At 43.4% G+C, this 27,516-nt stretch overlaps 1 protein-coding gene across 15 annotated transcripts in view; it reads right to left on the minus strand.

The window, feature by feature from the left end:
* ZNF664 (zinc finger protein 664) overlaps window positions 1,521–27,516 on the minus strand; it is a 37,320-nt gene continuing 11,324 nt past the window's right edge. For 2 of the 15 annotated variants that reach the window (XM_021072242.1, XM_021072237.1), the window contains exons 3-5: window positions 21,828–21,924; window positions 5,514–5,577; window positions 1,521–5,410 (exon numbers count right to left, since the gene is read on the minus strand). In XM_021072242.1, the coding sequence (XP_020927901.1) occupies window positions 4,030–4,815 (786 nt within the window). In that variant the 5' untranslated portion in view covers window positions 4,816–5,410; window positions 5,514–5,577; window positions 21,828–21,924 and the 3' untranslated portion in view covers window positions 1,521–4,029. Of the gene's footprint in view, window positions 5,411–5,513; window positions 5,684–20,595; window positions 20,753–21,827; window positions 21,925–23,297; window positions 23,367–24,762; window positions 24,947–27,516 lie in introns of those variants that run through there. The other 13 variants (XM_021072245.1, XM_021072238.1, XM_021072249.1 and 10 more) reach the window with 11 other exon arrangements.

A 27,516-nucleotide genomic window follows, 5' to 3' on the forward strand; every position in this document is an offset into this window, starting at 1 on the left:
GAGAAACCTGAGGTTCGGAGAAGTTGAGAAACTGCCTAACGTCACAGAGGGAGTGCCATGTCACCTCTGTGTCTCCTATCCCTCCTGACTTCAATCCATGGACCTTCGCTTGGCAACACTACTTATGTTTGGCTCCTGCCCCGTGATGGCTGCAACCTCTTTCTCTTCTCTTCCTAGGGGTTTGAGTGCATATTGAGTACATTTTCCATCTGCTTCTAATATTTGCTTTCACCTATTTTTTCTTCAAATTCCTGAGGATAACAGCAGGTTGTACAGACAAATACTGCTTAATAAACTTTTTAGGATGAGAGAACCAAGAGCTGGAAGGCATCATATGCAAGCACCAGAATCCCTACTGCTTCCTCCAGCAGGCCTCCAGGCAGACCATGGCACACTATGGGCTGACTGGCAAGAGTTCTTCCTTAAGATACAATGTGCCATTTCCTCAGGCTCCTCTTAGAAACCGTGACGTCAGACCTGACTGCTTTCTTACACCCTAACTCCTGGCAGGCACAAGAGTGACCCAGTGGGGGACACTGACCCCATGCGACTTCTCTTCCCCATAGCACTCACATCGACAGGGCTTTTTGCATTGCTTCTGCCTCAATGGTGGCAGTGGAGCATGGACTTGCCCTAGATGCAGATGGACATCAGAACCACCATCCGAGACTGCTGTGTAGATCTGGACTGCCACTGCTTAGCTGAGATGTGCCAGGCCTCAGCAGGGGCTACAGCCATCAGGGACCACGGCAGGGCTTGGAAAGTGAAACAAAAGCCTATGGGCACCAGGCAGACAATATTAAACTACCAACATGGGTCACACATGGAACACGAATTCATTGCCAACATTTAAAAATCATTAGGAGTTCCCGTTGTGGCGCAGTGGTTAACGAATCCAACTAGGAACCATGAGGTTGCAGGTTCGATCCCTGGCCTTGCTCAGTGGGTTAAGGATCTCGCATTGCCATGAGCTGTGGTGTAGGTCGCAGACACGGCTCGGATCCCACATTGCTGTGGCTCTGGTGTAGGCTGGTGGCTACAGTTCCGATTCGACCCCTAGCCTGGGAACCTCCACATGCCTCGGAAGCGGCCGTAGAAAAGGCAAAAAAACAAAAACAAAACAAAAAAATAAATAAATAAAATCATTAAATCTTATGTGCAAATCTGGATTCCTGGTTTTTACTTAAAAAAGCAGATGACATGGGGCCCTTTAGGCCTGTATTCCACTGTGGAAACACAGCTACAGCTGAGCAGGCCCTGTTCTCTCAGGGCCATGAGCTCATTTGCCACAGACCTCAGGACTGTTCTTGGTCAAATGCTGGGACAGGGTGTCCACACAACTTGGCTTGCTGGGCCAGTCCCAGTTAGGCCTGCTGTCCTTGTTTAAGTATTAACAGCACCCCCACCCAACTCCATTATATGGTTACCTAGACCTAACACGCAAGCCAACCCCACCACACACACACACACACACACACACACAACCACTGAATCCACACAACTGCATGTCAAGCACAGAACCCTGTTATAAAGTGATTTTATTAAATTGATTTGGACATACTGTAGGTCAAATAATATTTTCTGAAGATAACAATTATGGACTTTAAAGCTCGACATAAAATTAGTAGCTTCAAAAGTGTTAGTCATATTCCCCAGCAACAGCATGATAAAATAATTCAACTATGTAGAAATATAGAACTCTAGGACTAGCTGGAAACTCAGAAATCATTTCGCCTAATATCCTCATTTCATGAGTGAGAAAACTAGACTCAAAGATTAAGCGATTTGCCCAAGCTCACATACCTAATAGTAATAAAGCTAGAAATCAAACCAATTTTTCCTAAAACTAAAATTCTATCAATGATATTTCAACTGGCTCTCTAGCAACTAAAAGTTTAGGCTTTTCTCTAATGCTCCACACTACTGTGACGTGAGAGGGTGTTAAGACACTACAGTAAATCATAGTCGAGGAATTCGGGCCTGGAAGGGGCTTTATCAAATAACTAAGCCAGCCCTCTTGGCAACAAGGAGAAACCGTCTGAGAAGCGACTTCCCAAAGGCTTATGTTAACAGAGACGTCTGGATTAAAATTCAGACGGTAACAAACTTACCCCCAAATCCCATCTCTAGTTTCATGGCTCACCCACTGCATGATGTGCTCCTTTTAAATCTTTATGCATTGAGATTTTAGTTATACAAAAACCCCTTCCAGTCAATCAGAAGAAATTAATTCAAATATGGAGAAATCAAGCTTTCAGTATTTCGATGACTATTTTGGGTAGTTTATTTTCCAACCTCTCAGACAGTGGACAAATACCGCTAACCTGATCACCCATTTCAGAGCTTCAAAGAGCCTTAATTTTCCCCAAAGACTTCCTGAGCAAAAGGACTACATGTGGGAAATCAATGAAAACAGGAATGAGAAGAGAAACAAATTTAAAAATTAGTTGCTTTTTGTTGTCATTGGGGACTTTTGGTCTTCTGAACATTCCTTGAGTTCCTCCACATGAGTTTTTAATATCAATGTAGCCCAAAAAAAAAAAAAAAAAAAAAAAAAAAAAAAGGCCTATAAACGTCAGGATACTGAGCAACTCAGTACCTCTCCCCTCCCCACTGCTCCTACACTCGGCACCTGGCCCCCTCCTATCCCCCCGAGGCCCAGGCTCTGCCAGCCCCAGCGCCGCCCTCAAAGGCCTCCCTGACCACTACACCTAACGCTGCCCCCCGCCCCCACCCCCCACCACTCTAAATCCTCGCCCTAGTTTATTTTCTTCATAGCACTTAAATCACTATCTCAAACTACATTATTTATTTGTTTACTTGCTTATCGCCTGTCTCCACCACCAGCAGTAAACTCCGCGAGAGCTGGGCCCCTGTCTGCCTTACTCAGTGGTATTCCCAGCACCGAGCCCAGTGCCTGGCACCTAGGAGGTGTTCAATAAATACTTGTTGAATGAATGAGCAAAGAAAAGAAGGATTAACAGAGACATTCGTGCCTACAAAGGACCTATCATGATATGCAGCCCTCAATGAAGGGCATCGAGGACTGCTACACGTCACTGCCCCAAACCACAGAAACAGTCTAACCGTTACCGGCGACCCCTGGGACCACCCATCTCTCCTGCAGCCTCCATGTTGCTAAAGCAGCCCAAGAGGGCAGCTCTAGATGGAGAGGTGCTAAAGCAGCCCAAGAGGGCAGCTCTAGATGGAGAAAAGTTCTAACTTTGCTCGCTCCTTCCTCCCTATTTACATTCAGCTATTTCCAAAAAAATTCAAGTTAAAAAGATGCGATGTAGCCACTAGAAAATTAAGTCAGACTAACACAGAGACACAGTGATTAGTAGAATTCACAAAATTAAAAAGTTCAAGGGCATGTATGTCTGCCAGTGATTTCTCTGATAGGCAAAGTGAATGGAAATTATGAATCATCTAAAATGAAATTTAATGCCATCTAGGAAGGGGTGGATATTTATGGGTATTTTGAGGACATACAGATTGAGTTTAGAAATAATGGGATATATGGACAGATATGTAAGAGGCTGAATCAAGTGCTAACCTCAGAAATACCAGAGCACTACCTAATGGGAGCTGGCCATTTTCAAACGCAATCACCAGGAGGCTTGTATCAGGAGAAGGAAGGTCACAAGCTCCCAGGATGGGGGAGTATGTGGGGTAACGTTCAGGTAAAACATAGACAGGAGGTGACTCAGGAGGCTGGGCAATGATCATGGTTTCCTGTGTAGTACTTCAACTACTGAGGCATGGTGCCAGAATCCCAGGAAACGCGCACCCACGACTGGGACCTCACAGCCTGTCCTGGGCAAACACTCGGAGGGATTCCAGATTCCAAGTCAAGGTGTGGAAGACGCTTGACACAAATTCAAAAAACCAACCTCACACATGCCTCTTGGAAAACGATGTTCTGCTGGGGCTTGCTGTAAAAATTTCTTGGGTCAATGTAGGTATTTACAGGGTTTCCTTCCTAGTGGCACTTATGGGTTTTAAGATTTTTAGCTCTTAGCAAAACGCTTATATAACTGATATCTTGAGATGGTTTCTCTCCTTCGTGTGTACTCTCTGGTGGATGCAGAGGCTGGTGCTCTGGCTGAAGGCCTTCCCACACTCATCGCATTTAAAAGGCTTCTCCCCGGTGTGCACTCTCTGATGGATGCAGAGGCTGGAGCTCTGACTGAAGGCCTTCCCACACCCACAGCATCTATAGGGTTTCTCCCCCGTGTGCACTCTCTGATGGATGCAGAGGCTGGAGCTCTGGCTGAAGGCCTTCCCACACTCATAGCATTTATAGGGTTTCTCTCCTGTGTGGACTCTTTGATGCATGCAGAGGCTGGAAGTGTGCCTGAAGGCCTTCCCACACTCTTCACATTTAAAGGGTTTCTCTCCGGTGTGGACTCTCTGATGCATGCAAAGGTTTGAACTATTGCTAAAGCCCCTTCCACACTCACTACAGACATAGGGTTTCTCACCCGTATGAACTCTCATGTGAATTTGAAGATGTGAGCTCCAATTGAAGGCTTTGCCACACTCATAACATTTATAGGGCTTCTCCACTGTGTGGATTTTCTTATGCCTATTAAGTTTCGTTGTGGTACTAAAATCCTTACCGCAATCATCACATTTATAGACCTTCTCTCCAGTGTGGTCTCTCCAATGAATATGAAGTTCTGATATATGAAAGAAGCCCTTATCACACTTGTCACATTTATGGGGCTTCTCAGCAGTGTGAATTTTCTGATGCATAAAAAGATCTGCTCTCTCAGAGAAAAATTCCCTACACATGGGGCACTTGTAGATCATGTTTCCTATTTGGTATCGTGATTCAAAGGAGAAGATTTCCTTATAACTACTACAGTTACAGGGCTGCTACTTCACAGAGTCTCTCATTTGGCCATTTTGCCGTTTATCTCAGGCTTGCTCTATTTGGGAGGTTTAAGGGCAGCCTAAGCTTTTCCCTGCCTGTCTTTCTATGGAAGGTTTCTTCCTGCATAGTGTTCCTCACTCAGTATTATTACGAATTATAAAGTGACATTTACTTCCACATGAACTCTATGACTCACTAACACAGAACTTTCTTTTAGATCCTGAGCTGTCAACATTCCACAGCGCTCCCAAGTTGCAAATCTTGGCGTTTTTTAAGCCCTTGGAATCTTCCTCTTGCAGAATAATCTCATACTTCTCACTTGCAGAAAAAGGCCTGCACAGCGTCCCCTGGAGCAGAGGGAAAGATACTGCGTGCTGGTCTTGGTCCCTTGGAGCCCGCCCTTGCAGAGTCACAATGACATGCTGCCTCCTGCACATCAGACAGGAGCCCTCCCAGGAAGCAAGTTCCTCAGGTCCAGGTGTGTCAATCTTTCCCTGTGAGGATTCCCTCCACAGGTATCACTCCAGTCTCCTGAAACAGAAACGTAAATACATACATTGAAAATGCTTTTTTGTCCAGAAAATTGTTGGTTCTGTAATTAATTTCATCTAAATGTGACAACAGTAGCACAGACCTTTCTTGATATTGAGGATGGAGCTCTTATCTTCCAGAGAGATGTGTCTCTTGGATTTGCAGGTCTGAAGAAGAGAATTTGTAGATATCATGCTCCTGTTCATAGCCCAAGTACATCATCCAACAACAACCACTTACTGTAACCATCTGAGCCACATCATGGATATACTACTGAAAAAGAAAAGAAATCCTCAGACGACCTATATGCAAGTATGAGAAGCAGCTGTCCTGCATAAAGGAGCAAGAAGGAAAACTTCAACTCACTCCACTTTGAACTTCAGAAGGAACAATGTTGCTGCTACTGGAGCTAAAACACAATATTGAGCAGCCTTTCAATCCAAAGAAAGAATAAATATACGACACATGAGTATCAAATGTCATTCCCTTGCTTAATTGTCCTCAATGGTTTCCCGATCTACTTAAAATCCAATCCTTAACCTAAGGCCCAAGGTCCCACATAACCATGGTCCCACCCTTCCCGACCTCACAGGTGGCTTGATGTCAGCTGCCTCTCCTCTACCTAAAGAAGGCCCCTGGGAAGATGCTATTTTAATCTCATACCTGATTCCTTCAAAGCACAGAGAATTTGTAATTATCTTATTGTTCCCTGCTTTTTGATTTGCTCCTGTACTAGGATATAAACACCAGGAGGGAGGAACTCTGTGTTGCTCACTTTTATATTCTGGGGAGGTATTCAATTAATATTCGTTCAAAGCAACCACAGAGTACTTTATGATACCCCTCTCTCCTGCAGGCATGCCCTGCTTCATCCTGGCACAGCGAATAAAGGGACATTGTTCAGTGCCTTATTACCAGACTTTTGATAACCAACATGGAGTAAAATACACACCAAATAGGAGAGGAAATACAAGAACATCCCAAATATTCAATCTGAAACCTTTTGAGGTTTAGGATGTCTTAGTCATATTTTCATGTCCTGTATTTTATACTTAATAAGTGATGCTTCAATTAATGAAATCAACAGATCTTTAAAAAAATCACTCTCAATTATATGTTCCATACAAAGGCAGGGTACATGAGAGACTAAAGAGATTTCTTTTAACATTAAAAGTGCAAAATAATTGGGATGGACATGCTATAAAATTTGGTTGTGATGACTGTTGTACACCTTTAAACGTAATAAAATTCATTAAGTAATAAAAAATAAAAATAAAATTGCAAAATAAGTTGGACTGTTTCTAGGTGGAAGTGTTAGGAAAACGAAATTCAACTAGATAAGCAAAATTTCAGCTATATATATATCTATATATATATAGAGAGAGAGTGTGCCAATGTCTGAAAAATTACATATCCTTTGACCTAGTAATCACACTTCTAGAGATCTATCCCAGGGGTGTACTGACAAAAATAGGAAATGACTGATGCCCTAGTTTATTCAGTGAGGCAGTACTTGTCAGAGCATATCTGCAGGCAACCCAAGGCCCACTGGGGACTGGCTAAATCACCTATGAGACTTCCTTACAATGAAACACTGCTTGGCCGCTTTAAAAAGGAATGAGGAAGAGCATTATGTACCAACGTAGAACGAACCCAGGTAATACTGTTCAGTGGAAAAAAAAAAAAAAAAAAGCATGGAATCAAATAATATTTAAAATATGCTATCTTTTGTGTAAAAAAGGAGAATATGAATTATTTACATATTTCTTTACATGAGTATAAAAGTAAACATGGAGAAGGATAATACAAAATGAATTTTTATTGAAATATAGTTAATTAACAATGTTAGTTTCAAATATACAGTGATTCATATACACATATATAATCCTTTTCAGACTCTTCCATTACAGTTATTGCAAGACACTGAGTAGAGTTCCCTGTGCTATACAGTAGGTCCTTGTTGTTTACTTATTTTATATACAGTAGTGTGTACATGTTATCCCAAACTCCTAATTTATCTCTCCCCTCTCCCATCCGTTATCCCTTTTGATAACAAGTTTTCTATGTCTGGGAGTCTATTTCTATTTAACACAGAAGGAATTTAAAGGGCTATCTACAGGGGAAGAAGTAGAAAAGGATGAAGTAAGATTTCTCTAAATGTAACTTGTTACACAGTTTTGACTTTGGAAAATAGAAATGTTTATATTTTCAAAAAATAAATAAAAAGAAAAACAATCCCTAGATTTTTAGAACAAAATGAAGAAAATGAACTTTAAGTTTCAACTTGGTGACATATCCACAAATTTTTTTTGAGTACAGCAGACTGACTATACACACTTAGAGGGGCATTCTGTTGAAAAATGGAGCCGCAAAGAAGTCAAATCTCTTTCAATAGTTTAGCTCAGTTATAAAAATGTTCGTGTTTTTATAAAGTAGGATAATATAAATAAGTTATTATGTGAATGCTGTTAGGAGCCAAGATTCAAGGTAAAAGAAATGAGATACAAATATAATATCAAAATTAAGAGGGAAATTCTATAACATAAAAATCTGATAGAGAAGTATCAGTTTGAATTCATACCTTTTTTTTTTTTTTTTTTTTAACCTCTGTCCACCAGAAAGTCCTGGAAGCAATGACAACCAACAGCAATGGTCCCTTCCCTCATATTTCCTTTACCACCAAATGGCACAGGGATCCTTGCCGAAAGGCTGGCTTCAAGGCCAGAGCAGTGCTTTATAAAATGAGCCTGGGACATCTTGTTATGCCAGAATGCAAGGGAGTCAAGCCAAGAGAACACAGATGCCAATTTATGAAGAGACTCCCATCGGCCAAAAATGGGACAGCTAAATATCAGAAGGAACAATGAATGCAATCCATTGAAACACACTAAATATACAAACCCCCATGAGTTCACAATGATTCAAGGGGTGGGCAGGAGCTGAGAGAAAGAGAGGGACAGAGGCAGAGAGACTCAAGGCACCAGACTAAACCAACCAGACACCAACTTCACCTCTTCTGAAACTCAGCAACTAAGAGGAAAGAACTGAGCATCCACCCTGTCCTTCCTGTGAGTCAGCTTTCTGGATAACACAACAATCCAGCAGTAAATGTGCAGCCTTAACAACATGCCCGCTTCAGACCACGGTAAGAAATGGGTGCAGTTTCAGAAGAAAGGCTGATCAACTTTTTCACATGTTCAGGATCAGGCTGTCAACCCCTGAGCCCACTGACCAATGTTAGCATAACTCCAAGAAGAACAACCAGCCCTTGCGCCTCCTGAAGCAATGCAACAGGAAGCACACAGCATCACCTGAAATGTTCTTGCCAAACACACCTCTAGGACTCATTTTTATTCAAAAGAACTAGGAGGGAGAAAGGAACTACCAGGACACAAGCAGAACAGTATCAAAATGTAGCCAGGCCACAGGACAACTGCCCATTTCTACAACAAGTAAATGGTATACAGTGAGGGAGGGGCAGCTCTAGATTAGAGACCTGAGACATAACAATCACATGTAACTTGAGGACCTACCTTCTTTGGAATCTGATTCAATAAGCCAGCTGCTAACAGGGACAACCAGAGAAATATGATTAGGGACTAGGTTTCAGATTGCACAAAGAATACTCTTCACTGTATCAGGTGCACTAATGCCTTTGCAGTTATGTTAAGCAAACGTCTGTATTTTTAGGGATGTATACTTAAGTCTGTAAGAATGAAATGACATGATGTCTAAGATGTGTCTAAAAATGCTTTGGCCAAAATTACAAGTACAGATAAAGCAAATGTGGGAGAACTATTCCATCTAGGTCATGGATAAATGATGAATAAAATAGTCTTATCTTCTTTTACATATGTCATTTTTCAGGAAAACAAAACTGGTTAATGCTGGGAAGACATTCCTTTTCTACTCCTTTTGCAAAAACAGACAGATCCCAGAACCAGGCGCACCGCATAGAGGTGGAACAACTAAACAGACACAATCCTGCAATGGCTATGACTTCCCCCCAATCAATCCTGAGCACGTGATGATGTGTATACCTCAGATGTCACTGGAGAACTGAGAGAAGGGGACAGTGACATTCAGAGGACAAGGGGAGCAGTGCTTATTGGGCTGGGAGAACAGAGCTGTTGCCCTTTGAGGACTGATCAGGCCATGCACTCCCAATTCTACACACAGATTCAACTCCATGTAATCAGGAGGTAATGGTCTGAAGCACCACATCTGCTGCAGTGGCCTTGATTTTCCTCGCAGGCAGATATGTTTGCAGGGAGAGGAGCTCACTCTCATCATACCTGCAGGCAGCCATGGTCAGGAGGAAGTTAGAGAGTGGAGATAGAAATTTTCTCTCCAAACTTCAGCCTGAATCTGTTGTAGAACTTGATGATAACAGTCCCTTACCCTGGGAAGGAGCTCACGACGCTGTGCTGGGGAGGGAAGACTGAAGGTGAATTTTAAAGTAGGATTATTTAAACATACTTCTGTCTATGCCTTTTATATACTACTCTCTTTTACACAGTCCCTCTCCTAAACAAGACCCAGTCTCCAGAAGGCAGGTGTTGGAGAACAGGGGAGTGGGTCAGCCAACACTGAGAGTCATCGTCCTCTGGGGCCCTGTTGCTGGGCCAATGGGAGGTGTCACTGTGGGCTCCCAGAGGAAAGCCCACCACCCAACACAGAGGCACAGGTCAGCAAACAGCGACCAGCGGATGCTCCAGAAAGCTGACTCAGATCTGGACTGCGCTCCGTACAGGCTGGCCATGAAATCAGGACTTGTCACCCTGACTCAGCAGGAGAGAAATCAGTTACACTTGTTAAGGAGCTGGCAGCCAGAAGCCTCACCCTCAGACTCTGCACAAATGCATCAGGCTGGCTGCCGTTGCATGCTGAGCTGCAGGTTCTTCTACAGTATCATGGCTCCTATAAAGCATTAAGTATAAATAATCCCACTCTACAGTAGCAGACTCTTTAATACATCACTTAATCTATGTCCGCAGAGATCAAACTAACTTCCTATTCAAAACCAGGTATGTCAGAACACATGGTTTACAGTTCTGTCCTGCACATTTTCTAGGAAAGACAAAAATGAAAAAACAAAACAAAACAAAACAAAACAAAAAAAACACAGGAAAGAAGATATGCCTATGCCGCCAGCCCCAACCAACACCCCCACCAACAATAACTGCAATGGGTTGAACTGGCCACATGCTTTGTCTTCCCCATATATATATAGCAGGTAACCGTGCCACAGGGCCTGGAGAAGATTCTCAAAGATAATCAAAGTGCCTTAGTTCAGAGGACAATGTCCTAGAATTGTCACTACGAAATATAAAAAATCCAAATCTTCTAGGTCTCAATCACTGGGAAGTGTTAGGAAGATTCCTGTGTTTCCAGTTGCCCTAAGACATGCTGGTTCATGCCATGCTTGTTTATAGAGTTTGATACATAAGTGATACTCAGAGAATCCAGCCCACCCAGAAACAGGCCTAGAAAAAGGTGTTTTGAGGTAGCAGTCCTGGAAATTGAACTCAGATGCAGGATTGGAACATGTATGCATGCAGGCACACATTCCATAAACATTTAGCCCCCAGTATTTGTCAGGCAGCAGGGGCTAAGCTCTGGAGGATTCTAGGGTAAAGATAACAGCTGTAGTTCCTGCCCTCATGTGGTTTATGGTCTGAGAAGGGAAGGTGACAGCTCTAGCATCACACAATTGGTGCTGTGGCAGAGCAGGCCCCTGGGGACACAGCCGCACAAATGACAGGCATCCTAACTAGTCTCCAGATGATGAGGAAGATGTCTAGTAGGCTCTGCTTTTACACTGAAACCAAAAGGATTAACTTAGTTAGCCACACAGGGTAAAAGGGCAGAGGGGTCTAGCCTAGGGAACAGCAAGTGTCTAGAGATAACCAGGATGGCAACCTGTAGGAGGTGAGAGTTCAGCATGTAGACGGCAAGCCAGCAGCTGGGGGTGGGGGTGGAGGGGGCCTCTGCACTCTCTTAGCTCCACCAAATTATGGCTTCATGTATATGGGCAAGGACGTCTTCTTAGAATAAAACTCTTAGGTTCGAAGTCAAAGGGGAGTGGGCAGCACTGGAAAAGAATGTTCCATCTGGAAATGAGATTAAAATTGGGCCAGGGGAGGCTCTCTAACTGATGTGCAGCTTGAGCTTGAACTGTGGCCAAGTTGGCCACAGGAATCTATCTCCCTCACAGCCTGGCCGTGAGGAGCGTGGCCCATGCCTGCAGGGCCAGGACAGGGCCTGCTTGTGTGGCACAGACAGGAACAGGTCAGGGTGCCCCACAACACATGCACACCGAACTCCATTCTCTTGTTCCTGCCACTCTCCTTCCACAGCAACCACAAATGTAACATCTCCCCAAACCATCATAAACCATCAAAGACTCACTTGCTAGAGAAGTCTCCAGACTACATGCCCTCTAGGGGGCCAAGGATAAGAAAATGCTCCACCCTCATCCAGAAGTCCTTACAGCCAGAAAATATTTCGAAGAAAAAGGATTCCACTTGTCCTCTCTACATATCAAAGCCTGTGAAACCTGCCATCAGTCCAACAGCTTGCTCCTGAGAGCATGAGTCCCTGCAGCCCCAGCTGCCTGCATGCCTTCCAAAGCCCAGCCCACTGAAGCCGCCTCTCACCTGAGAAGCAGCAGTTTCTGCCAACCGTGTTACCCTACAAACACATACTCTGCAGCTCTCCCACTTACTACAGTGCAACTTTAAGTAAGTCATTTAAGCCTAAGACTCAGTTACCTCAAACATAAAGGGAAATGGTATTTACACCTCTCTCTCTCATGGCTATTATGAAAGTGAATGACACAATGCAGACACCTCAGCTCCACAAACACCCCCTTTGTTCTTTCTTCACCCTGCCTGCCATCCAACATTGGGAAGACACGCTGTTCACCAGAGGGTGGCTTCAAGAACCTGCAGTTGTCCCATCACCGCCCCACATCCACCCTTTCCTGACTGCACCCTCAGTTCCTGTTCAGGAATCACCTCTCCCTGTCTACGCAGCAGGAAACCAGGGTGCCCTATCCTCCCCTGGTGGAAGCCAAGCCCCAGACCCACCTTCACACTCCCTAAGCAGTCAAGAGAAAAGGAACAGATCCAGGCTCAGCCCATCAGACTGCCTCTGCTCAAATCCCATTCTTGTTGCTAACAGTGCAGCCCCAGACCATTTCCTGAACTACCTGAATACCGGCTTCCTGACCGTAAAACCGGCCTGTACTACCCCCCTCCTCAGATCACTGTGCAAACAGTACATTTCCACCATCGTCTCCACCGTAACAGATTTTCCTCATCTCTCTATCACGTCCCAAGTGAGAAACACTTCCTGAGTAAGGGAGCTGAGGACCCTCCGACTCAGATCCCTGTTCTCCACATGCTTATCACAATTGCTAAGAATAATCTGCTGACTGAAGGCCATCTAGATATAAGCTCCACAAAGGCAGGAAGTGGGTCCTTGTGCCCACTGCCCGAGTCACTAGCACATAACAACACTGTGTGTGTCTCAAAGGCTGCACTCAAATGTGCGTTAAAGAATTAATAACCCAGGTGGGTAGCCTATTAAATGGTTTCAGGTTTTTATTTACACCCTTTCTTGAGTTGGGGGAAATACTAATAAATATTGGCTACAGGATGACAAGGAAATTCTTTTCCATAAAGACTCCTTTTATCCAATTTTCTAGCTCAGAATAAGCTGGGTTTGCCATGGCATCCATCTCTTTCCTTCTTCCTTTTTTTCTGTCCCCGCTATCCACAGAAATTTTAAAGGTATGCTCTTAAACATGTCCTTCACATTCTGTTTTCCTTACCCACACCAGGTTTAAGGCTCTTAAACACAGTAAGCAGAAAGCCTGACAAATGGCCTGGTTCATTTTAAAACCATGTTCCAGCAAGGGGCGTGAAGACAACAGACACCTTCAGGGGTCAGATAGGATATATAAACGTGTGCTCCTGTCCACTTTAAGACACCAGGGACTACTGGGCCCTTCCCATCTACTCCCCCTCAAAAGCATTCATTCCTACAAATATAGGGTCAGCAGGCTGAAATCAGTCCAACAGCTGCAAGCTGAGTGTCTTGCAAAGAAACACAACTTGCAAGTGTGGGATACTGAACAACTTATCTAACCTCAGTAAGCTCAGTTCCTTCCAGTTACTGTCATAGACCAGCAGTTCTCAAAAATTGAAGCCTCTGGGGAGTTCCAAAACCCATATAAAACAAGATCAAAATGATATTCAAAATAATACCAAGATGTTGTAAGCTTTTGTCAAATGTTGTGCTGATGTTTGCACTGAGGATGTAAAGCACTGGTTGGTAAACCTGCTGACTCCTCACACAAAACCCTATGTCAGAGGCACCAAACAATACCAGTAGTCAAAGTATTCTTCATCTCCATGAACACACAGCTTAAAAAAGTTTCACTTAAGAACATCCTTAAAGCAGCAATATAAAATTAGGAATTTTATTAAATCTAGATCCTTTTATTATTTTACATTTATAATTATATTAAATATATTATGTTTAGTATTTGTTACATTGATATTAAATACATACAAATATATTTTAATGTGTATTTAGCATATTCTAGATTAAAATGGGAAGTATATCAGGTCACATACCTAAGTGCAATGGCTGCCTCAAAGAAAAGCACTTGTGTAACTGCCTGAGCTACAAGCTCAACAGACTCTTCTTTTTGACAGACATCATTTTCACTTGAGTGACTACACACTTGCTATGCAGACTTGGGTACTGGGCAGAGATCCTCAGATAACAGGAAACTGATGGTATTTATTGCCAACTGTCAAATCCGAGTTTTCATGTGAAAACTGGGATTCTGGAAAACTCTTGTCACCATGAGCTCAACAGCTTCCTAATGCCTGAAGACCTTTCTGATGAGACTGACAGCAATACCAAGTGCGGTTTTTTCGTTTGTTTGTTTTTGTTTTGTTTTGTCTTTTTGTCCTTTTAGGACCACACTAGTGGCACATAGAGGTTCCCGGGCTAGGGGTCTAATCCAAGCCGTAGCTGCCAGCCTACACCACAGCCACAACAACGTCAGATCTGAGCCACGTCTGCGACCTACACCACAGCTCACAGCAATGCCGGATCCTTAACCCACTGAGCGAGGCCAGGGATTGAACCGGCAACCTCATGGTTCCTAGTCAGATTCGGGTTTCCACTGTGCCATGATGGGAACTCCTAACTGCGAATTTTTGCCATTACCCATAATGAAACGTATGAACATATGAAGGATCTGCAAAAAAAAAGGTAAACAAATGTGGTCCAAATGACCGCTGTGTGAGGTAATAAATCATTGTGGGCAAAAGATCTGGTCAAAGTGCGAGAGACCAGGGGATTTTCACAGTGTACAAAAAGTTCACTGACAGGATTTCAGACTGCACACTGCCACTAACATGTAGGAACCTAATACTTGTCAAGTTTTGGTATCGTGTCACAAATGAATTCACAATTGTCTGAAAAGGCCACTGCAATGCCTTTTTCAATTCCATTGCCTGCAAGGCTGGATGTCTTTACTTCAACCAAAACAACATACTGCAAGAGACTGAACACAGAAGCAGACGTAAATATCATCACACTTCTATTAAATTTATTTGTTTCAGAAAATAGCTGTTTTTCATTAAAATGTAATTTGTGTTAATGTGTAATGATTCTGTCATTATTTTTAAATAAAATAATAAATATTTTTGAAAAATTTTAGTCCTCATTTCTATTAGAAGTATCGATGCCTATAACCCACACAGACAGAAAGCTCTTTGAGGTGCTTTATAACACTTTTTAAAGTGTAAAAGGATCCAAAAACCAAAAGGGGGTTGAAATTTCATCTCAAAACCCACCTTTTTTTTAAAAGCTGAAAGTATGTGAACAAACTGTAAGATGAACACTTACCTGTAGTTAGTAATTTTCATCATCAGCCATCATTATTCTGGATTAAGAAAAATGCCCCCCAAATTTCTCCAAAATAACCCTAAGTTCAAGTTTTGTACATGAGAAAACCAAAAGATGAACACTATAAGAAAGAATTCTCTACCAGACAGACATTTTATAAAGGATTCAGAAATTATCCCATTAGGCAGCAATCCACTAACGTGTTCTTGCAAGACTGTGATTTCCAGTCCAAGGCCATGCGGTTCTATCTTACATTGTTGCGCCAGACATAACAGATGTGCCTATTCATGGAGCGAGAACATGGAACACGTTCTCAGCTTGACTAGGAATTCCTCCTCCTTACAAACCATCAGGAAATATCAGAAATCAGCTCGCTCAGATATTAATTTGGCAGCAGTACAACACCAAGGTACCTCTGCTTGGCCCTTTTCTACAGGCCTTGGCAACAGCAAAAAAATAAATGGAAAAGGCTGTCCTAGTCCCTGGTGTTTGCCTGCTGCCAAGGGACAAGGCTAGGAAGTTCAAGGCCACCACTCCCTGCAGGCCACAATGATCTGGGCATAAAACAGAGGCAGTGTGTACCTCCTCGCTGATCTCACTACATCTTCAGAAAATTCAAGTCTAAACTACACATAATAAGGTGTAGGAGACCTAGATACTCAAGCTCCACAGGCTCAGTCCACTTAATCTTTGTTCAGCTATTTGTCTCAGAATAACTTAATTATAGCACTCGTTGATCAGGACTGTGAAGGCCAAACCCACTCCATTCTGCTTCTATGTCACGGCTGGTCCTGGGATAGAGGACATTAGTGACCTGGAAGACACCAATCCTGGCTGCCCAGGACAGGATTGTCTCCAATAGGCCCTTCCTACTTCCCACAATTTTTCTCCTAGCTCACTCCTCAAGACGCCAGGGCTGCTATTCCTCATTACAGTCCCTCTGGACGTGTCCTGGGCCACCTCAATGGTGACAGGTCCTAGACCTCTCACCTTGGTGGCTGGCTGGCAGGAGCCTCTGAAGGATCCACCTGGCTCCCCCCACATACCACAGCACTCTCAGGCCTCCAGCTAATCTACCCCCCCACCAACACTTCTTCATCTGCCCTCGCTGTCAACCCTCCACAAGGCCCAAGCGCCAGGCCACTTTCTGAGGCCTGCCTCTCCCTCACAAAGGTGAACACAGGCTTCCTTATCTTTCTGGGCTCACTTCAGTAGCAAGAAGTTAGAGAGGGGTCAAAGCTGAGCGGGGAGTTCCACTGACAGTGGCTCAAGCATGCATCTTTCTCCTGGGCCTAAATCTCTTGCAGCCAAATCCCTCTATGCCAGAATGCCCAGCCTCAGCAAGGTCCAGGTTTCTACTGACACAAGGGTCCATTCAGGTGCTTATGCACTGCACCTAGTCACTGGAGAAGCATGCACTTCTGAAAACCAAAGTGACCTCAAAGCAGGGCTGCTGAAACAGTCCACCATCATGGGCCACTGGCTGTCATTCATGTAGCAACTACTCAGTAACATGCCTTAACCCCCATTCCAGTGCCCCCTACCTGATCAAGCAGCATTTCCTGAATATTTCCTAATATACTGATAACCACCTGCCTCAGTAATTTATAGTGACAGTTTATAGGGACAATACTTGAGAGTACTGAGGTCAACTTTTTAAATTGGTCAAAGTAGGTTCTGACTCTGAGCAGGAGTCTCCAGCTAAACTTTAATGACAACAGTAGGTTTTAGGTCCTTTCTGATGCCTTCCTCTCTGATCCTCTGCCACCAGTTGAAGAGAAAAGACTACGATCCAGGAGGACTCCTGAGCACTAAAAGGGAACCCCTGACACTGGATCCTTCAGGCACACATCCAGCATCTCCCATCTTGTCCCTGCCCTTGACCATGTTTCCAGCTTGGGCCCCAGGTGTGTGGATTCCTCTTCCCCTGCCCCCTGTTCCTGCCCACACTTCCATTAGCCCTATACACTACAAGGCCTAGGTGCCCTGGCCTCCACCCTAACAAAGTTCAATGGTTAATGACATGGACTCTGGGTTTAATGAGCTGCTTTCATTCTGTCTTCAGGACAACTGCTCTTCCTCATTGACTCCTAATGGAAAAAAGATGAAAGATACAAGAAACCACACCTGACTTTTCTTTAACTAGAAATTACCTCAAAGAATTAGATCTGGAAAAGGGCAACAAAAGGGATGGAAGGAGTGATGTCAAGTTTTCTTCTGAGTCTGAGAAGGACAACCTCATGTGTGATTAAAGTGATAAAGAATGACATAGGTACCCATTCCCCAGCTTTCCTCCAGCCAGGTCCTCCCATAAAAGTGACCTATGGAATACTGTAGCAGGATGTGGGCTTCAGCTCTGCCACTTGCTATGTGACCCCGGCTGCTCTCAGACTGATCTGTAAAAACATGGATAATAATGTCTACAACACTTTGCTGTGATAATTAAAGAAGATAATAAGTGTGAAAGTACTTATCAGAGTGTCCACAGCATAGCTGAAGCCAAATAAACATGAGTTTCCTTATTTCCCTTATTTTAATTAGTGCATGACACATTCATGCATTTGCCAAGAGTGTCATTTCACAGGCAGAGGCTTCCTGAGATCCGATGATGTATCTCCCTGTAATTAGGGTTCCTCCTCTGCTCAGAGTCAAACGCTGCTTTCACACCTTCACATCTGTCTTCTGCGCCTCTCTGTCTCTACCCAGCAGTGTTTCCCTCTTGACCGTCTATTCATCGAATTGTTTTAAAACACATCTGACTACGGTGACACTTCCTCACACTCTGGACTCCACCAGGACCTTCTTCCTGCTCTCCAGCACTGTACACAGAAACACCCGAGGAACGGGGTAGAATGTGTTTGCTTCTGTGATGGCCCCTACGTGAGTACTACAAACAAGCTCAAGTTTATCTTATCTATCTAGTAAATGTGTAACATCTATATACACTAAGAATCATAATAACCAGGTGGGTGGAACACTGGGCTTGCAGTAAGAAGTCCTAAGTACAAATCCTTGATCTGACCCAACAGCTATGTGACTGCATGTCCCTCATTCTCAGCCTCAGGTCACGCATCCATGAAATGGACAGAAGGCCTACTGTCAGTCATGCAGCTGCTCACTCTCACTCACATCACGGGGCTTACAGGCCTCAGTCTCATTATGCGCCTAGGAAGGAGCAGCACTGAGAGGTCACTGAGAACAATCTTTTCAGGACACAATAAGGACTCCTAGAGAGTCAATGTACTTCAATTACAACAGAATGTAAGATGATGTACTCTTGCCTGCATAACTGGCCTTTTCCTGTCCCTCTGCTCTGGCTGATTCACCTGGTTCTGTCTTCCTCAAGGGACCAGCCTTTCACAGTTGGGCCAGGGGATTCTTCCCACTCTGGACCCACAGGAGCTGGGTAGGGTAGGATGGGAGAGGAAGTGCAGCACGCCCTAGTGCACAATGAGAATGACTCTCTATCAAACTTGATTCTTCTTCATACTGTTGGAGCAGTGAGACCCAACGGGACAAAATCTACATTCATGCCTGGGAGAAAAAGGCCCAGGGACTGGAGATCCCAAGCTACCCTCAGGGAGAAGTAAAAGAAATACCTCAAAGGGTATACAGGGCCTGGCTTGACTAAGTAAAGAAAGGGGACAGACTGGGCCCAGGAGACCTTGTCAGATATGAAAAGTGGGTTTTTTGTTTTGTTTTGTTTTGTTTTATAATTTTTTTTTTTATTTTCCCACTGTACAGCAAGGGGGTTAGGTTATCCTTACATGTATACATTACAATTACATTTTTTCGAAAAGTGGGTTTTTAATAGGACGGCCCTGAGGACTGAGAGGAGCACAATAGTGGGCAGGTCAAAAAGTTAAGAGATGTGTGATTCTGTTTCTTTAATGCATTTTTTTATTGTGGTAAAAAAATACATATATATATAAAAAAATTTACCAGAGGAGTTCCCGCCGTGGCGCAGTGGTTAACAAATCTGACTAGAAACCATGAGGTTGCAGGTTCGATCCCTGGCCTCACTCAGTGGGTTAAGGATCCGGCATTGCCGCGAGCTGTGGTGTAGGTCGCAGACGCGGCTCGGATCCCGAGTTGCTGTGGCTGTGGTGTAGGCCGGCGGCTACAGCTCCCATTGGACCTCTAGCCTGGGAACCTCCATATGCCACTGGAGCTGCCCTAGAAAAGGCAAAAAGACAAAAAAAAAAAAAAAAAAAAAAATTTTACCAGAGTTCCTGTTGTGGCTCAGCGGTAACAAACCCAACCAATATCCATGAGGATGCAGATTTGATCCCTGGCCTCACTCAGTGGGTTAAAGATCCGACATTGCCGTAAGCTGTGGTGTAGGTCGCAGATGTGGCTTGGATCTGGCATTGTTGTGACTGTGGCATAGGCCGGCAGCTACAGCGCTCATTTGACCCCTAGCCTGAGAACTTCCATATGCTGCACTGCGGCTCTAAAAGGACAAAAATAAAGTAAAATGTACCATCTTAGCCATTTTTCAGTGTACAGTTCAGCAGTGTTAAATATGTGCACATTATTGTGAAATATCTCCAGAACTTTTTTATCTTGCAAAACTGAAACTCTAAATAACTCCCCCTTCCATTCTACTTTCTATTTCTACAGATTTGAATACTTTGAATACCTCAGACTCTGCTATTTTTATACCTGGGTCACAACTTGCAACTTCTTTTGTTTGGCAAACCAAGGCAATAACTATGTATGGGGGAGACAGATTTGCAGAGCAGGCTCACTCAGGAAGCACAAAATGCCAGAGCAGCTAACTTCTCATGGCCAAAGAATCATACAGCGATAACCATAATCCTAAAATAGGATAAGCTCTGGCGATCAGAATTCAGGGTTAGCACGGAAAGAAACGCATCACCACCCCACTCTCAACAAACAGTGCAGAACTTCAGCACTGAGGCTTCTGACTTGGTAGGACTGTCAGGGGACTGGGATTGGTATCATTTTGGGACACGTATGCTTCTAAAGACTGCTATCAAATTTGGCCAGTGGTCTCAGCAAATACTCATTTCCCAGAACTCTAGGTAGAAATGTGCACAAAACTGAACTGGAAATACAAAACGCGTGAACACTTCATCATTAGCTAGGTCCATGAAGCCCACGCCTGACACAGCCTTCCACAGCTCGGCTGGATCACACAGAGAACTCCTTTTTCCCCTGTTAGGGGTAACCTTGAGCTTGAGACCAAAGAAAAGTCTGGGCAGAACAGGAAGTCATAAAATACTAGCCTGTATCTGAGGTCTCTCCATGCATAATGAAGAAGGCTGGCTGAGGGGAGCCAAGTCAGCACAGAGAGAATGCAGTCCAAAAGAGACAGGGAAGAGATCATCTGCTGCTGTGCCAAGGGGTGCTTGCTCCAGCTTCCCAACAGGGCAGTCGCCTGGAAACCAACCCAGCACATGGGGAAAGAGAGAAGAGAGAGCTGGTCAGGAGCAGCCCTAGCCTTACCACCCTGGAGAAAGAACACCATATCTTCTAACTGTGCACAGTAACTACAGGGGCCACGGAAACATCCCTTACCTCATCGAGTCAGTGTTCTGTGTGTGGCGGGAAAGTGGAACCAGGCAGGGAGTGGCCTAGAGCTGAGATCTCAACTGCTGATAGTGAGGGAAAAAGACAAGAAGTGGGACTGGGTGCTCCTCTCTCTTGCTTCCCAGCTATGCACAGCAAGAATGCAAAGTTTTATCATGAATGTGAATCACAGCAACCCAGACAGCGTGTTCAACTGGAGTATTCTGGATTTAAGCAATGACCAAAGAAAGAGGAACAAATACTTGCCCTATGGAAGATATATGTTGCCTTCTTGAGTTGACCTGAAGAAGGAAAAAAATTACTAAAAAATGATGACAAATCCTAAGGCTCAAAAAAGAAAACAAAGGGCAAAAAAACAATGGCTCTCAAAATCAAGTTTGCATGGAGACTGATGTAACAGTCCCCAGCTAAGAAGACTTTCAGGAATTCACATTTAAGGAGAAAGCTGTTGTTCAGGTTTTGAGGGAAAATACCAGAAACTTGTGGAATAACGAACTTAGCTTAAAAACAACTTTTGATATCTCAATGGAGATAGGAACAATGGGAAAAGAAACCAGGAGGGCATCAGTCCAAAAACCAGGTTTCTGGTCAAGATGACAGAGGAAAATGGGACAGATAGAGTGAAGCTTTAATAACCAATGGCTTACAAGAAATTAAGAAAATCAAACTCCAGACGAACAAAGAGGAACTCCAGATGAGACAAAGACATTTCTGCTATCTTCAGAGTTAAGGAAAGCTGTCTAAGATCTAAAGAACTCAAAGCCAGACAGAGGCAAGTGTTTAAGAAAAATCATGAGGTAGGGGAGACTCTTCCTCACTGAGTCCCAAAGGGAACATGCTTAGAAAAACTCCAGGGACAGTTTTGGTTGAGAAATAGTTGAGGGGGTTCTCCATTTAGAAAAATTGGTGAAACAAGGGGAACACTTACCACAGTGACAGAAGTCAAAACCCCCAAGACATTCCAGAAGAAGAGGCAGAGGCGGGGCCCACAGTGGCTGAAGGGCAACAAAAGCCTTGGGATCCTGCTGGATTAGAAACACGCAGAGAGAAAAGTAGAAGGTTTGTATTATGGAGAATTTAGGATCACAAAGTTTTTCAAAGAACTGGCTATTATAAATGTGAGATACCAGCTCATAAGACAGGTAGACCCATTTATATTTAGGATTTTCATAAAAATATGGAATTCAAAGTATGTAGGGCCAAATAGAGGATGAGTTTGAGAAAACCTGAGAAATTCTAGAAAGGAAAATCCAGGCAAGACTGCACAACTTCACTCCAAGATATAGAAATCCTAGTATCAGAAACAGCCTCTCGAGAGGAACTTTATCCAAATTGAGTTTTAGGTTCATACTGGATACTGAGCAACTGATTTGGATTGGCTGGAGTCCTAGAGAGTCTAAAATTCATACTGTTTTTGTGATTTATTTTCCAAATGAGAGAACACTGAAGGAGCAAAGACTGGAGTCAGGTTGAACAGGTTTATATCCTAGTCTTACCACATACTAGCTGTGCAACCTTCACCTAAGAGGTTAAGAATGGGGTTAATGGAGAAAATAAAAGGCACCTGACCTTGTAAGGTAGCATTATAAGGTTGTTTAAGGAATAAATACATTAGTGCATGACAAGTATTTAAAACAGGGCCTAGAAAATGTTAAGGGCTCAACAAAGATTAGCTATCATTACCATATTTTATTTTCTCCCATTTACTTCTTCCCACCTCTGCTATATTCTAAAACTGCTAGGAGTAGCCCTGGGTATAGATTTCAGGATTGATTTTTAAGTTTGGGGAACATCACTTTTCCTTGGGAAGTCTGTCAACATATTAAAGGAGTTAAGTATCAAACTGCTACAAGGTTGATATTCGGATGGGACACTGAGTTGTTCTAAACTTGGAGAACCTGGGGACTGTGGTAAATTATCTTATGTCTATATACTTCCCCAGGATTCTGGAGGAGGGAAACATGTGAGCGACATGAGGACAGAGTTATCCAACTTGGCTAACAGCTATCTGAAGCAGCTCTACCATTTCAGCAAAAATCACTAACATTAGAAATAGAATCCTACAGATTGCCTTGAGTGACCCTGCAACATCTGAGACTAAATAAAATGGGGAGAAAAAAGAAAAGTGAAAATGCTTTCAAGTATATCAAGTATATTTAGGGGTTTTGGTTTCTCTATGGGAACAAAAGCTTGACTCAGAATGAAGGTTGTTAGGAGGATATACTTTAAAGGGCAGAAAATTTCAAATGGTTTTGATAGAGGGCCAGGTTCCTTCTTCCTTACTGAACTACACATGCCAGTCATGATGCCTGTGAGTCTGCAAATCCTACTAATGGGAACCGCCACAGCTTTAAGGGGAGGCCCAGCTGCCACAGACCACATGACTGCTCTATCTCACCTCACCACAGCTTCTTAGACCAAGTGCAGAGTTCTGACTCAAGAGCTTAACAGTGACCTCTGCTGTGGCCTGGAAAATAATAAAAGATGCATCAAAGCCACATTCCCAGTCTCTCTCAGGAACCTAACCAATACAGAGAAATGAGGTGAATGGCCATGAGAGATGAAGCTGAAAGTTTACGATGTACAAAAACACTGGAGAGGTCATAAGCAATCACAGCAAACCAAAGCCATGAGGAAACAGACTCTCTAAGTAAGGTAGAGAAAACAGACAGGATAGGGAAAAAGAATAAGCTAGAGAGCAGCAAGAGGAAAAAGACATAAAAAATAGCTGCTTTACGACCCCACTATTGATAGAAAGACTGCTTGTCCCCAAGCTGCTTTAGTTAACAACAGTTTTCTGGTCCAGGCACATCCTTACACCACATCCCATTTTCCAAAATGGAATGGACCTCTGCTCCCTGCAACAAAAAAAGAGCTAATTAAAACAGTTACTCCAGCTCCCTGGAGGGTGGAGTTTTTCCAGGAGGCAGTCTGTGCCTCCAACAAACAGATTCCTGGCAAGTTCAACTCAGTCAGACATGCCCAGGTATCTCAGCAGAATGGGGGGGGGGGGTCTCATCCCCTAGGCCCTAGGAGTTATGAGCATCTCAAGGGCCTTTAAAAATGTCTGAGACCTGAAAAGAAAATTTTACTGGATGTAATGGAGTTCCTGTCATGGCGCAGTGGTTACTGAACCCAACTAGGAACCATGAGGTTGCGGGTTTGATCCCTGGCCTTGCTCAGTGGGTTAAGGGTCCAGCATTGCCATGAGCTGTGGTGTAGGTTGCAGACGCGGCTCGGATCCTGAGTTGCTGTGGCTGTGGTGTAGGCCGGTGGCTACAGCTCCGATTCAACCCCTAGCCTGGGAACCTCCATATGCCACGGGTTCGGCCCTAGAAAAGGCAAAAAGACAAAAAAAAAAAAAAAAAAAAAAAAAAAAAAATTACGGGATGTAAAATATGAAAAGAAAATCATAAAATCAAAGTTAATAAATATTTAATGTTTACTACTGGTCCAAATGAGGCTTAACTAACAGTTCCGTATAAGCTAATTTTGTGTGGGACATGGGTACTTTTAAAAGATGTTTGATATGTTCTGTGGTAAAGGTTGCCAGAGATAAGAGTGCTGAGGCCTAAGGTCTTCAAACCAATTCTGCGGAAGCTGACATGTTTGGGCATAAGCTGGAGCCCGCCCACTCTTATAGAATTTTACACTTTAAATTTTATGTCATAGCACTCGAAATTGAATAATCTGAAGTTAGAAATCAACCTTCACCACTGAAATTTAAGCATACTATTATTTTAGCACTCCTGAACTAGGAGTCTATTATCCTTTGAAATGAAATATTTTACAAAAACAAAGCCAAAAAACTACTAGCCATCCTGTTAATTTCACCAAAAAGAAGGAAAAAAAATGTTACTCACGATTGCAAATGGTCCTGCACATGTCAGAATAATCAATAAAAACTGGTCACATGTACTCTTTCCTTTTGCAAGAGACCCGTCAAAATGTCATGAATAGACCCAAACATTCTCTTTCATTTGGCCAGATTCTCAATATGTGAAAAATAGGAGTTAGCAGAGAAGTTATACAAAACAAATCTTGTACCTGTCAAAGCAAAAAGGCAAGTATAATTCCCTTTCTGTAGCCACTGTTGACTAGGGCTCTCAAACTCCCCATCTGCTGCAGCTACGCCCAATGCCTTCTCCCCACCTTCACTGCTAGGCTCCCGGCAAACCTCTACCTCCTCCTTCCTCTGAAACACCCACTCCCCCTCGACACTCACTGCCCACTTCTGCAAAAGTGCACTTCTGCAAAGACTGCTCTCCAAGCCGTGATCACCTCCTCGTCAGATCTCAAGGCGTCGCTCATGTTACACTCTTGGACTCTGCTTCACACAGGTCTCCCTGGTGGGGGTGGGGGGTTCCCTGCACTTTCTCACCCCTCTTCAGGCCTTGCTGAAGGCATTGATCTTTTTTTTTTTTTGCCTCTTTTTTTTTTTTTTTAAGGTTCTTTTTAGGACCATGCACACAGCAGATGGAGGTTCCCAGGCTAGGGGTCCAATAGGAGCTATAGCTGCTGGCCTACACCACAGCCACAGCAAGGCAGGATCTCAGTCACGTCTGCAACTTACACCACAGCTCACGGCAGCACCAGATCCTTAACCCACTGAGTGAGGCCAGGGGTCGAACCTATGTCCTCATGAATGCTAGTCAGGTTCGCTAACCACTGAGCCATGATGATCATTTCTTTTATTCCTTCTTCCTAAACACAAGCATCCGCTAAAGGTTATATTCTGATTCCTTTTTTGTTTTGTTTGTTTGTTTGTTTGAACTCAACAACCTGCTTGGCTTAAATGAGAACCATTTCAGGATGACAGGTCCACATTCTCTCATAACAGGAGTATTTCCCTATCCTCCCACAATGAACTGAAAATCACTACTGCGCCATATTCCAAGTCCCTATAAAAGGCAGCATCTTCCCTCAACAACTCTCCCAGGCCAGGAACTTTAAAGTCAACTCTCTCCCCATCCCCACTCTACCTATCTTCAGCTGATCTCTGCTTATTTTCTCCTCTCAGCATTTAAATCAATGCAAAACTTCTTCTATCTTAAGGAGAACGAGTATTTGAGCTCACACCTTCCCTAGCTGCCATATGTTCCCTCCCTCCATTTCTCCACCCAGGCTTCTTAAAGATACTTCCCAATTTCTATCGCTTCATTTCCCATTCACTCCTCTACCCAGCACTGAACCCAAGAACATTGCTCACTATCTTGTAGGACACTCCCTTCTGTGACTCCGAGGCTTCCATGCTCTACTTTCACTACATAAATTCTCAGTCTGCTGGGAGGCTCCTGCTCCTCCCTAAATACTAGCATTCCTGTGGGTGCCCTCTTGGCTCTCCTCTGCTCCTTATTTACATCCCTACCAGTTCAACTGTCTAGTTCACTGGTTCTCTACTTCACCTGTTTAAAAAAAATATTTTGTAGGGGTCTGTTTTAACTGTTCACAATGCCTCCAGAGGGCACTCAAACACTTGCTCAGATCCACTTCATGGATCTTTACACTAAGGCATTAGAACTTGAAACGAATTTCACAGTGTATCACTACCTCTAACTAGTTGCTAAGCACCATGAAGATTTGTACAACCTGCTTTTTGCAGGTTCCCTGATCCTAATTGTGAGTCTGGGGGCTTATCACAAGGTCCTAGTACTATCAGAATATAGACATCCAGTAATGTTACTGAATATTGGTTAAATGAAAATCTGACTTACATTTGCTGGCCAAAGTCAAGTACTTTGAATCCCTAAAATATTTTTAAATCCTATCAAACTTATTAATCCTACACATGTGTTTGAAATGCACATCTAAAAATAATTTTGAAGGCCTGAGGAACATAATGGAAGTTACTCTGAAGAAAAGGGGTTCAGGTTATTTTTATGAATTGTTTTACCTAAGAGGCAGAATTCATAATCTTTGGAACAGAAATTTGCTCTGACCATACCAAGGGCTTCCTCATAAGATCTGTCACAAAATTATAGAAGGTACTGCAAAATAAGATGTGGAAATAAAGCTATGATTATTTTATGAACTTGCAGCATATGAAAAATAAATGAGCTCTAGAATAGCTTTACTGAATTTCTTATAATATATCAGGTGACACAAGAGCAGTGCATATTCTAGAGTTAGAATAAAGGCGTACAACTACTTTAGTGTTAGAAAGCAATACAAATTACTGCTTTTTAAAACTAAAGCTTTGAATTATTCTAATACAAAGTTAAATAAAATCTCTCTTCTTCCAATTTCTGCACATTTGAGTATTGCCATAGCCACTGGTTAGTCTTCCATCTTTCAAGTCTTCCAATTTGAATTAGCCATGGTAATTCTTTAAACCTAGGCTAAATGACTTCGATTTGCCAGCTTACTCCTTATCCCTTTCTCATATCTCTGAACCATTTAAAGCTGCTGCCCCTGGCAGTCCTCAGAACCGCTTCAGCTGCCAGGAGGCCACCCCTCCCGGGCACCCTCATCTGTACCCTGAGCACCAGTAGGTGAGTCTGCTCCTATAGGCTCCACAATGACACAACCAGCTGTGCTAAACCAATTAGAGTCTCTTCTCTGCAAGTTTAGAACTAGGAAGTGGAAAGTCTGGGTCTATAAAGTGACCTGGCAGGGAC

The sequence above is a fragment of the Sus scrofa genome, chromosome 14, assembly GCF_000003025.6.
Source record: "Sus scrofa isolate TJ Tabasco breed Duroc chromosome 14, Sscrofa11.1, whole genome shotgun sequence".
NCBI classification, from domain to species: Eukaryota; Metazoa; Chordata; class Mammalia; order Artiodactyla; family Suidae; genus Sus; species Sus scrofa.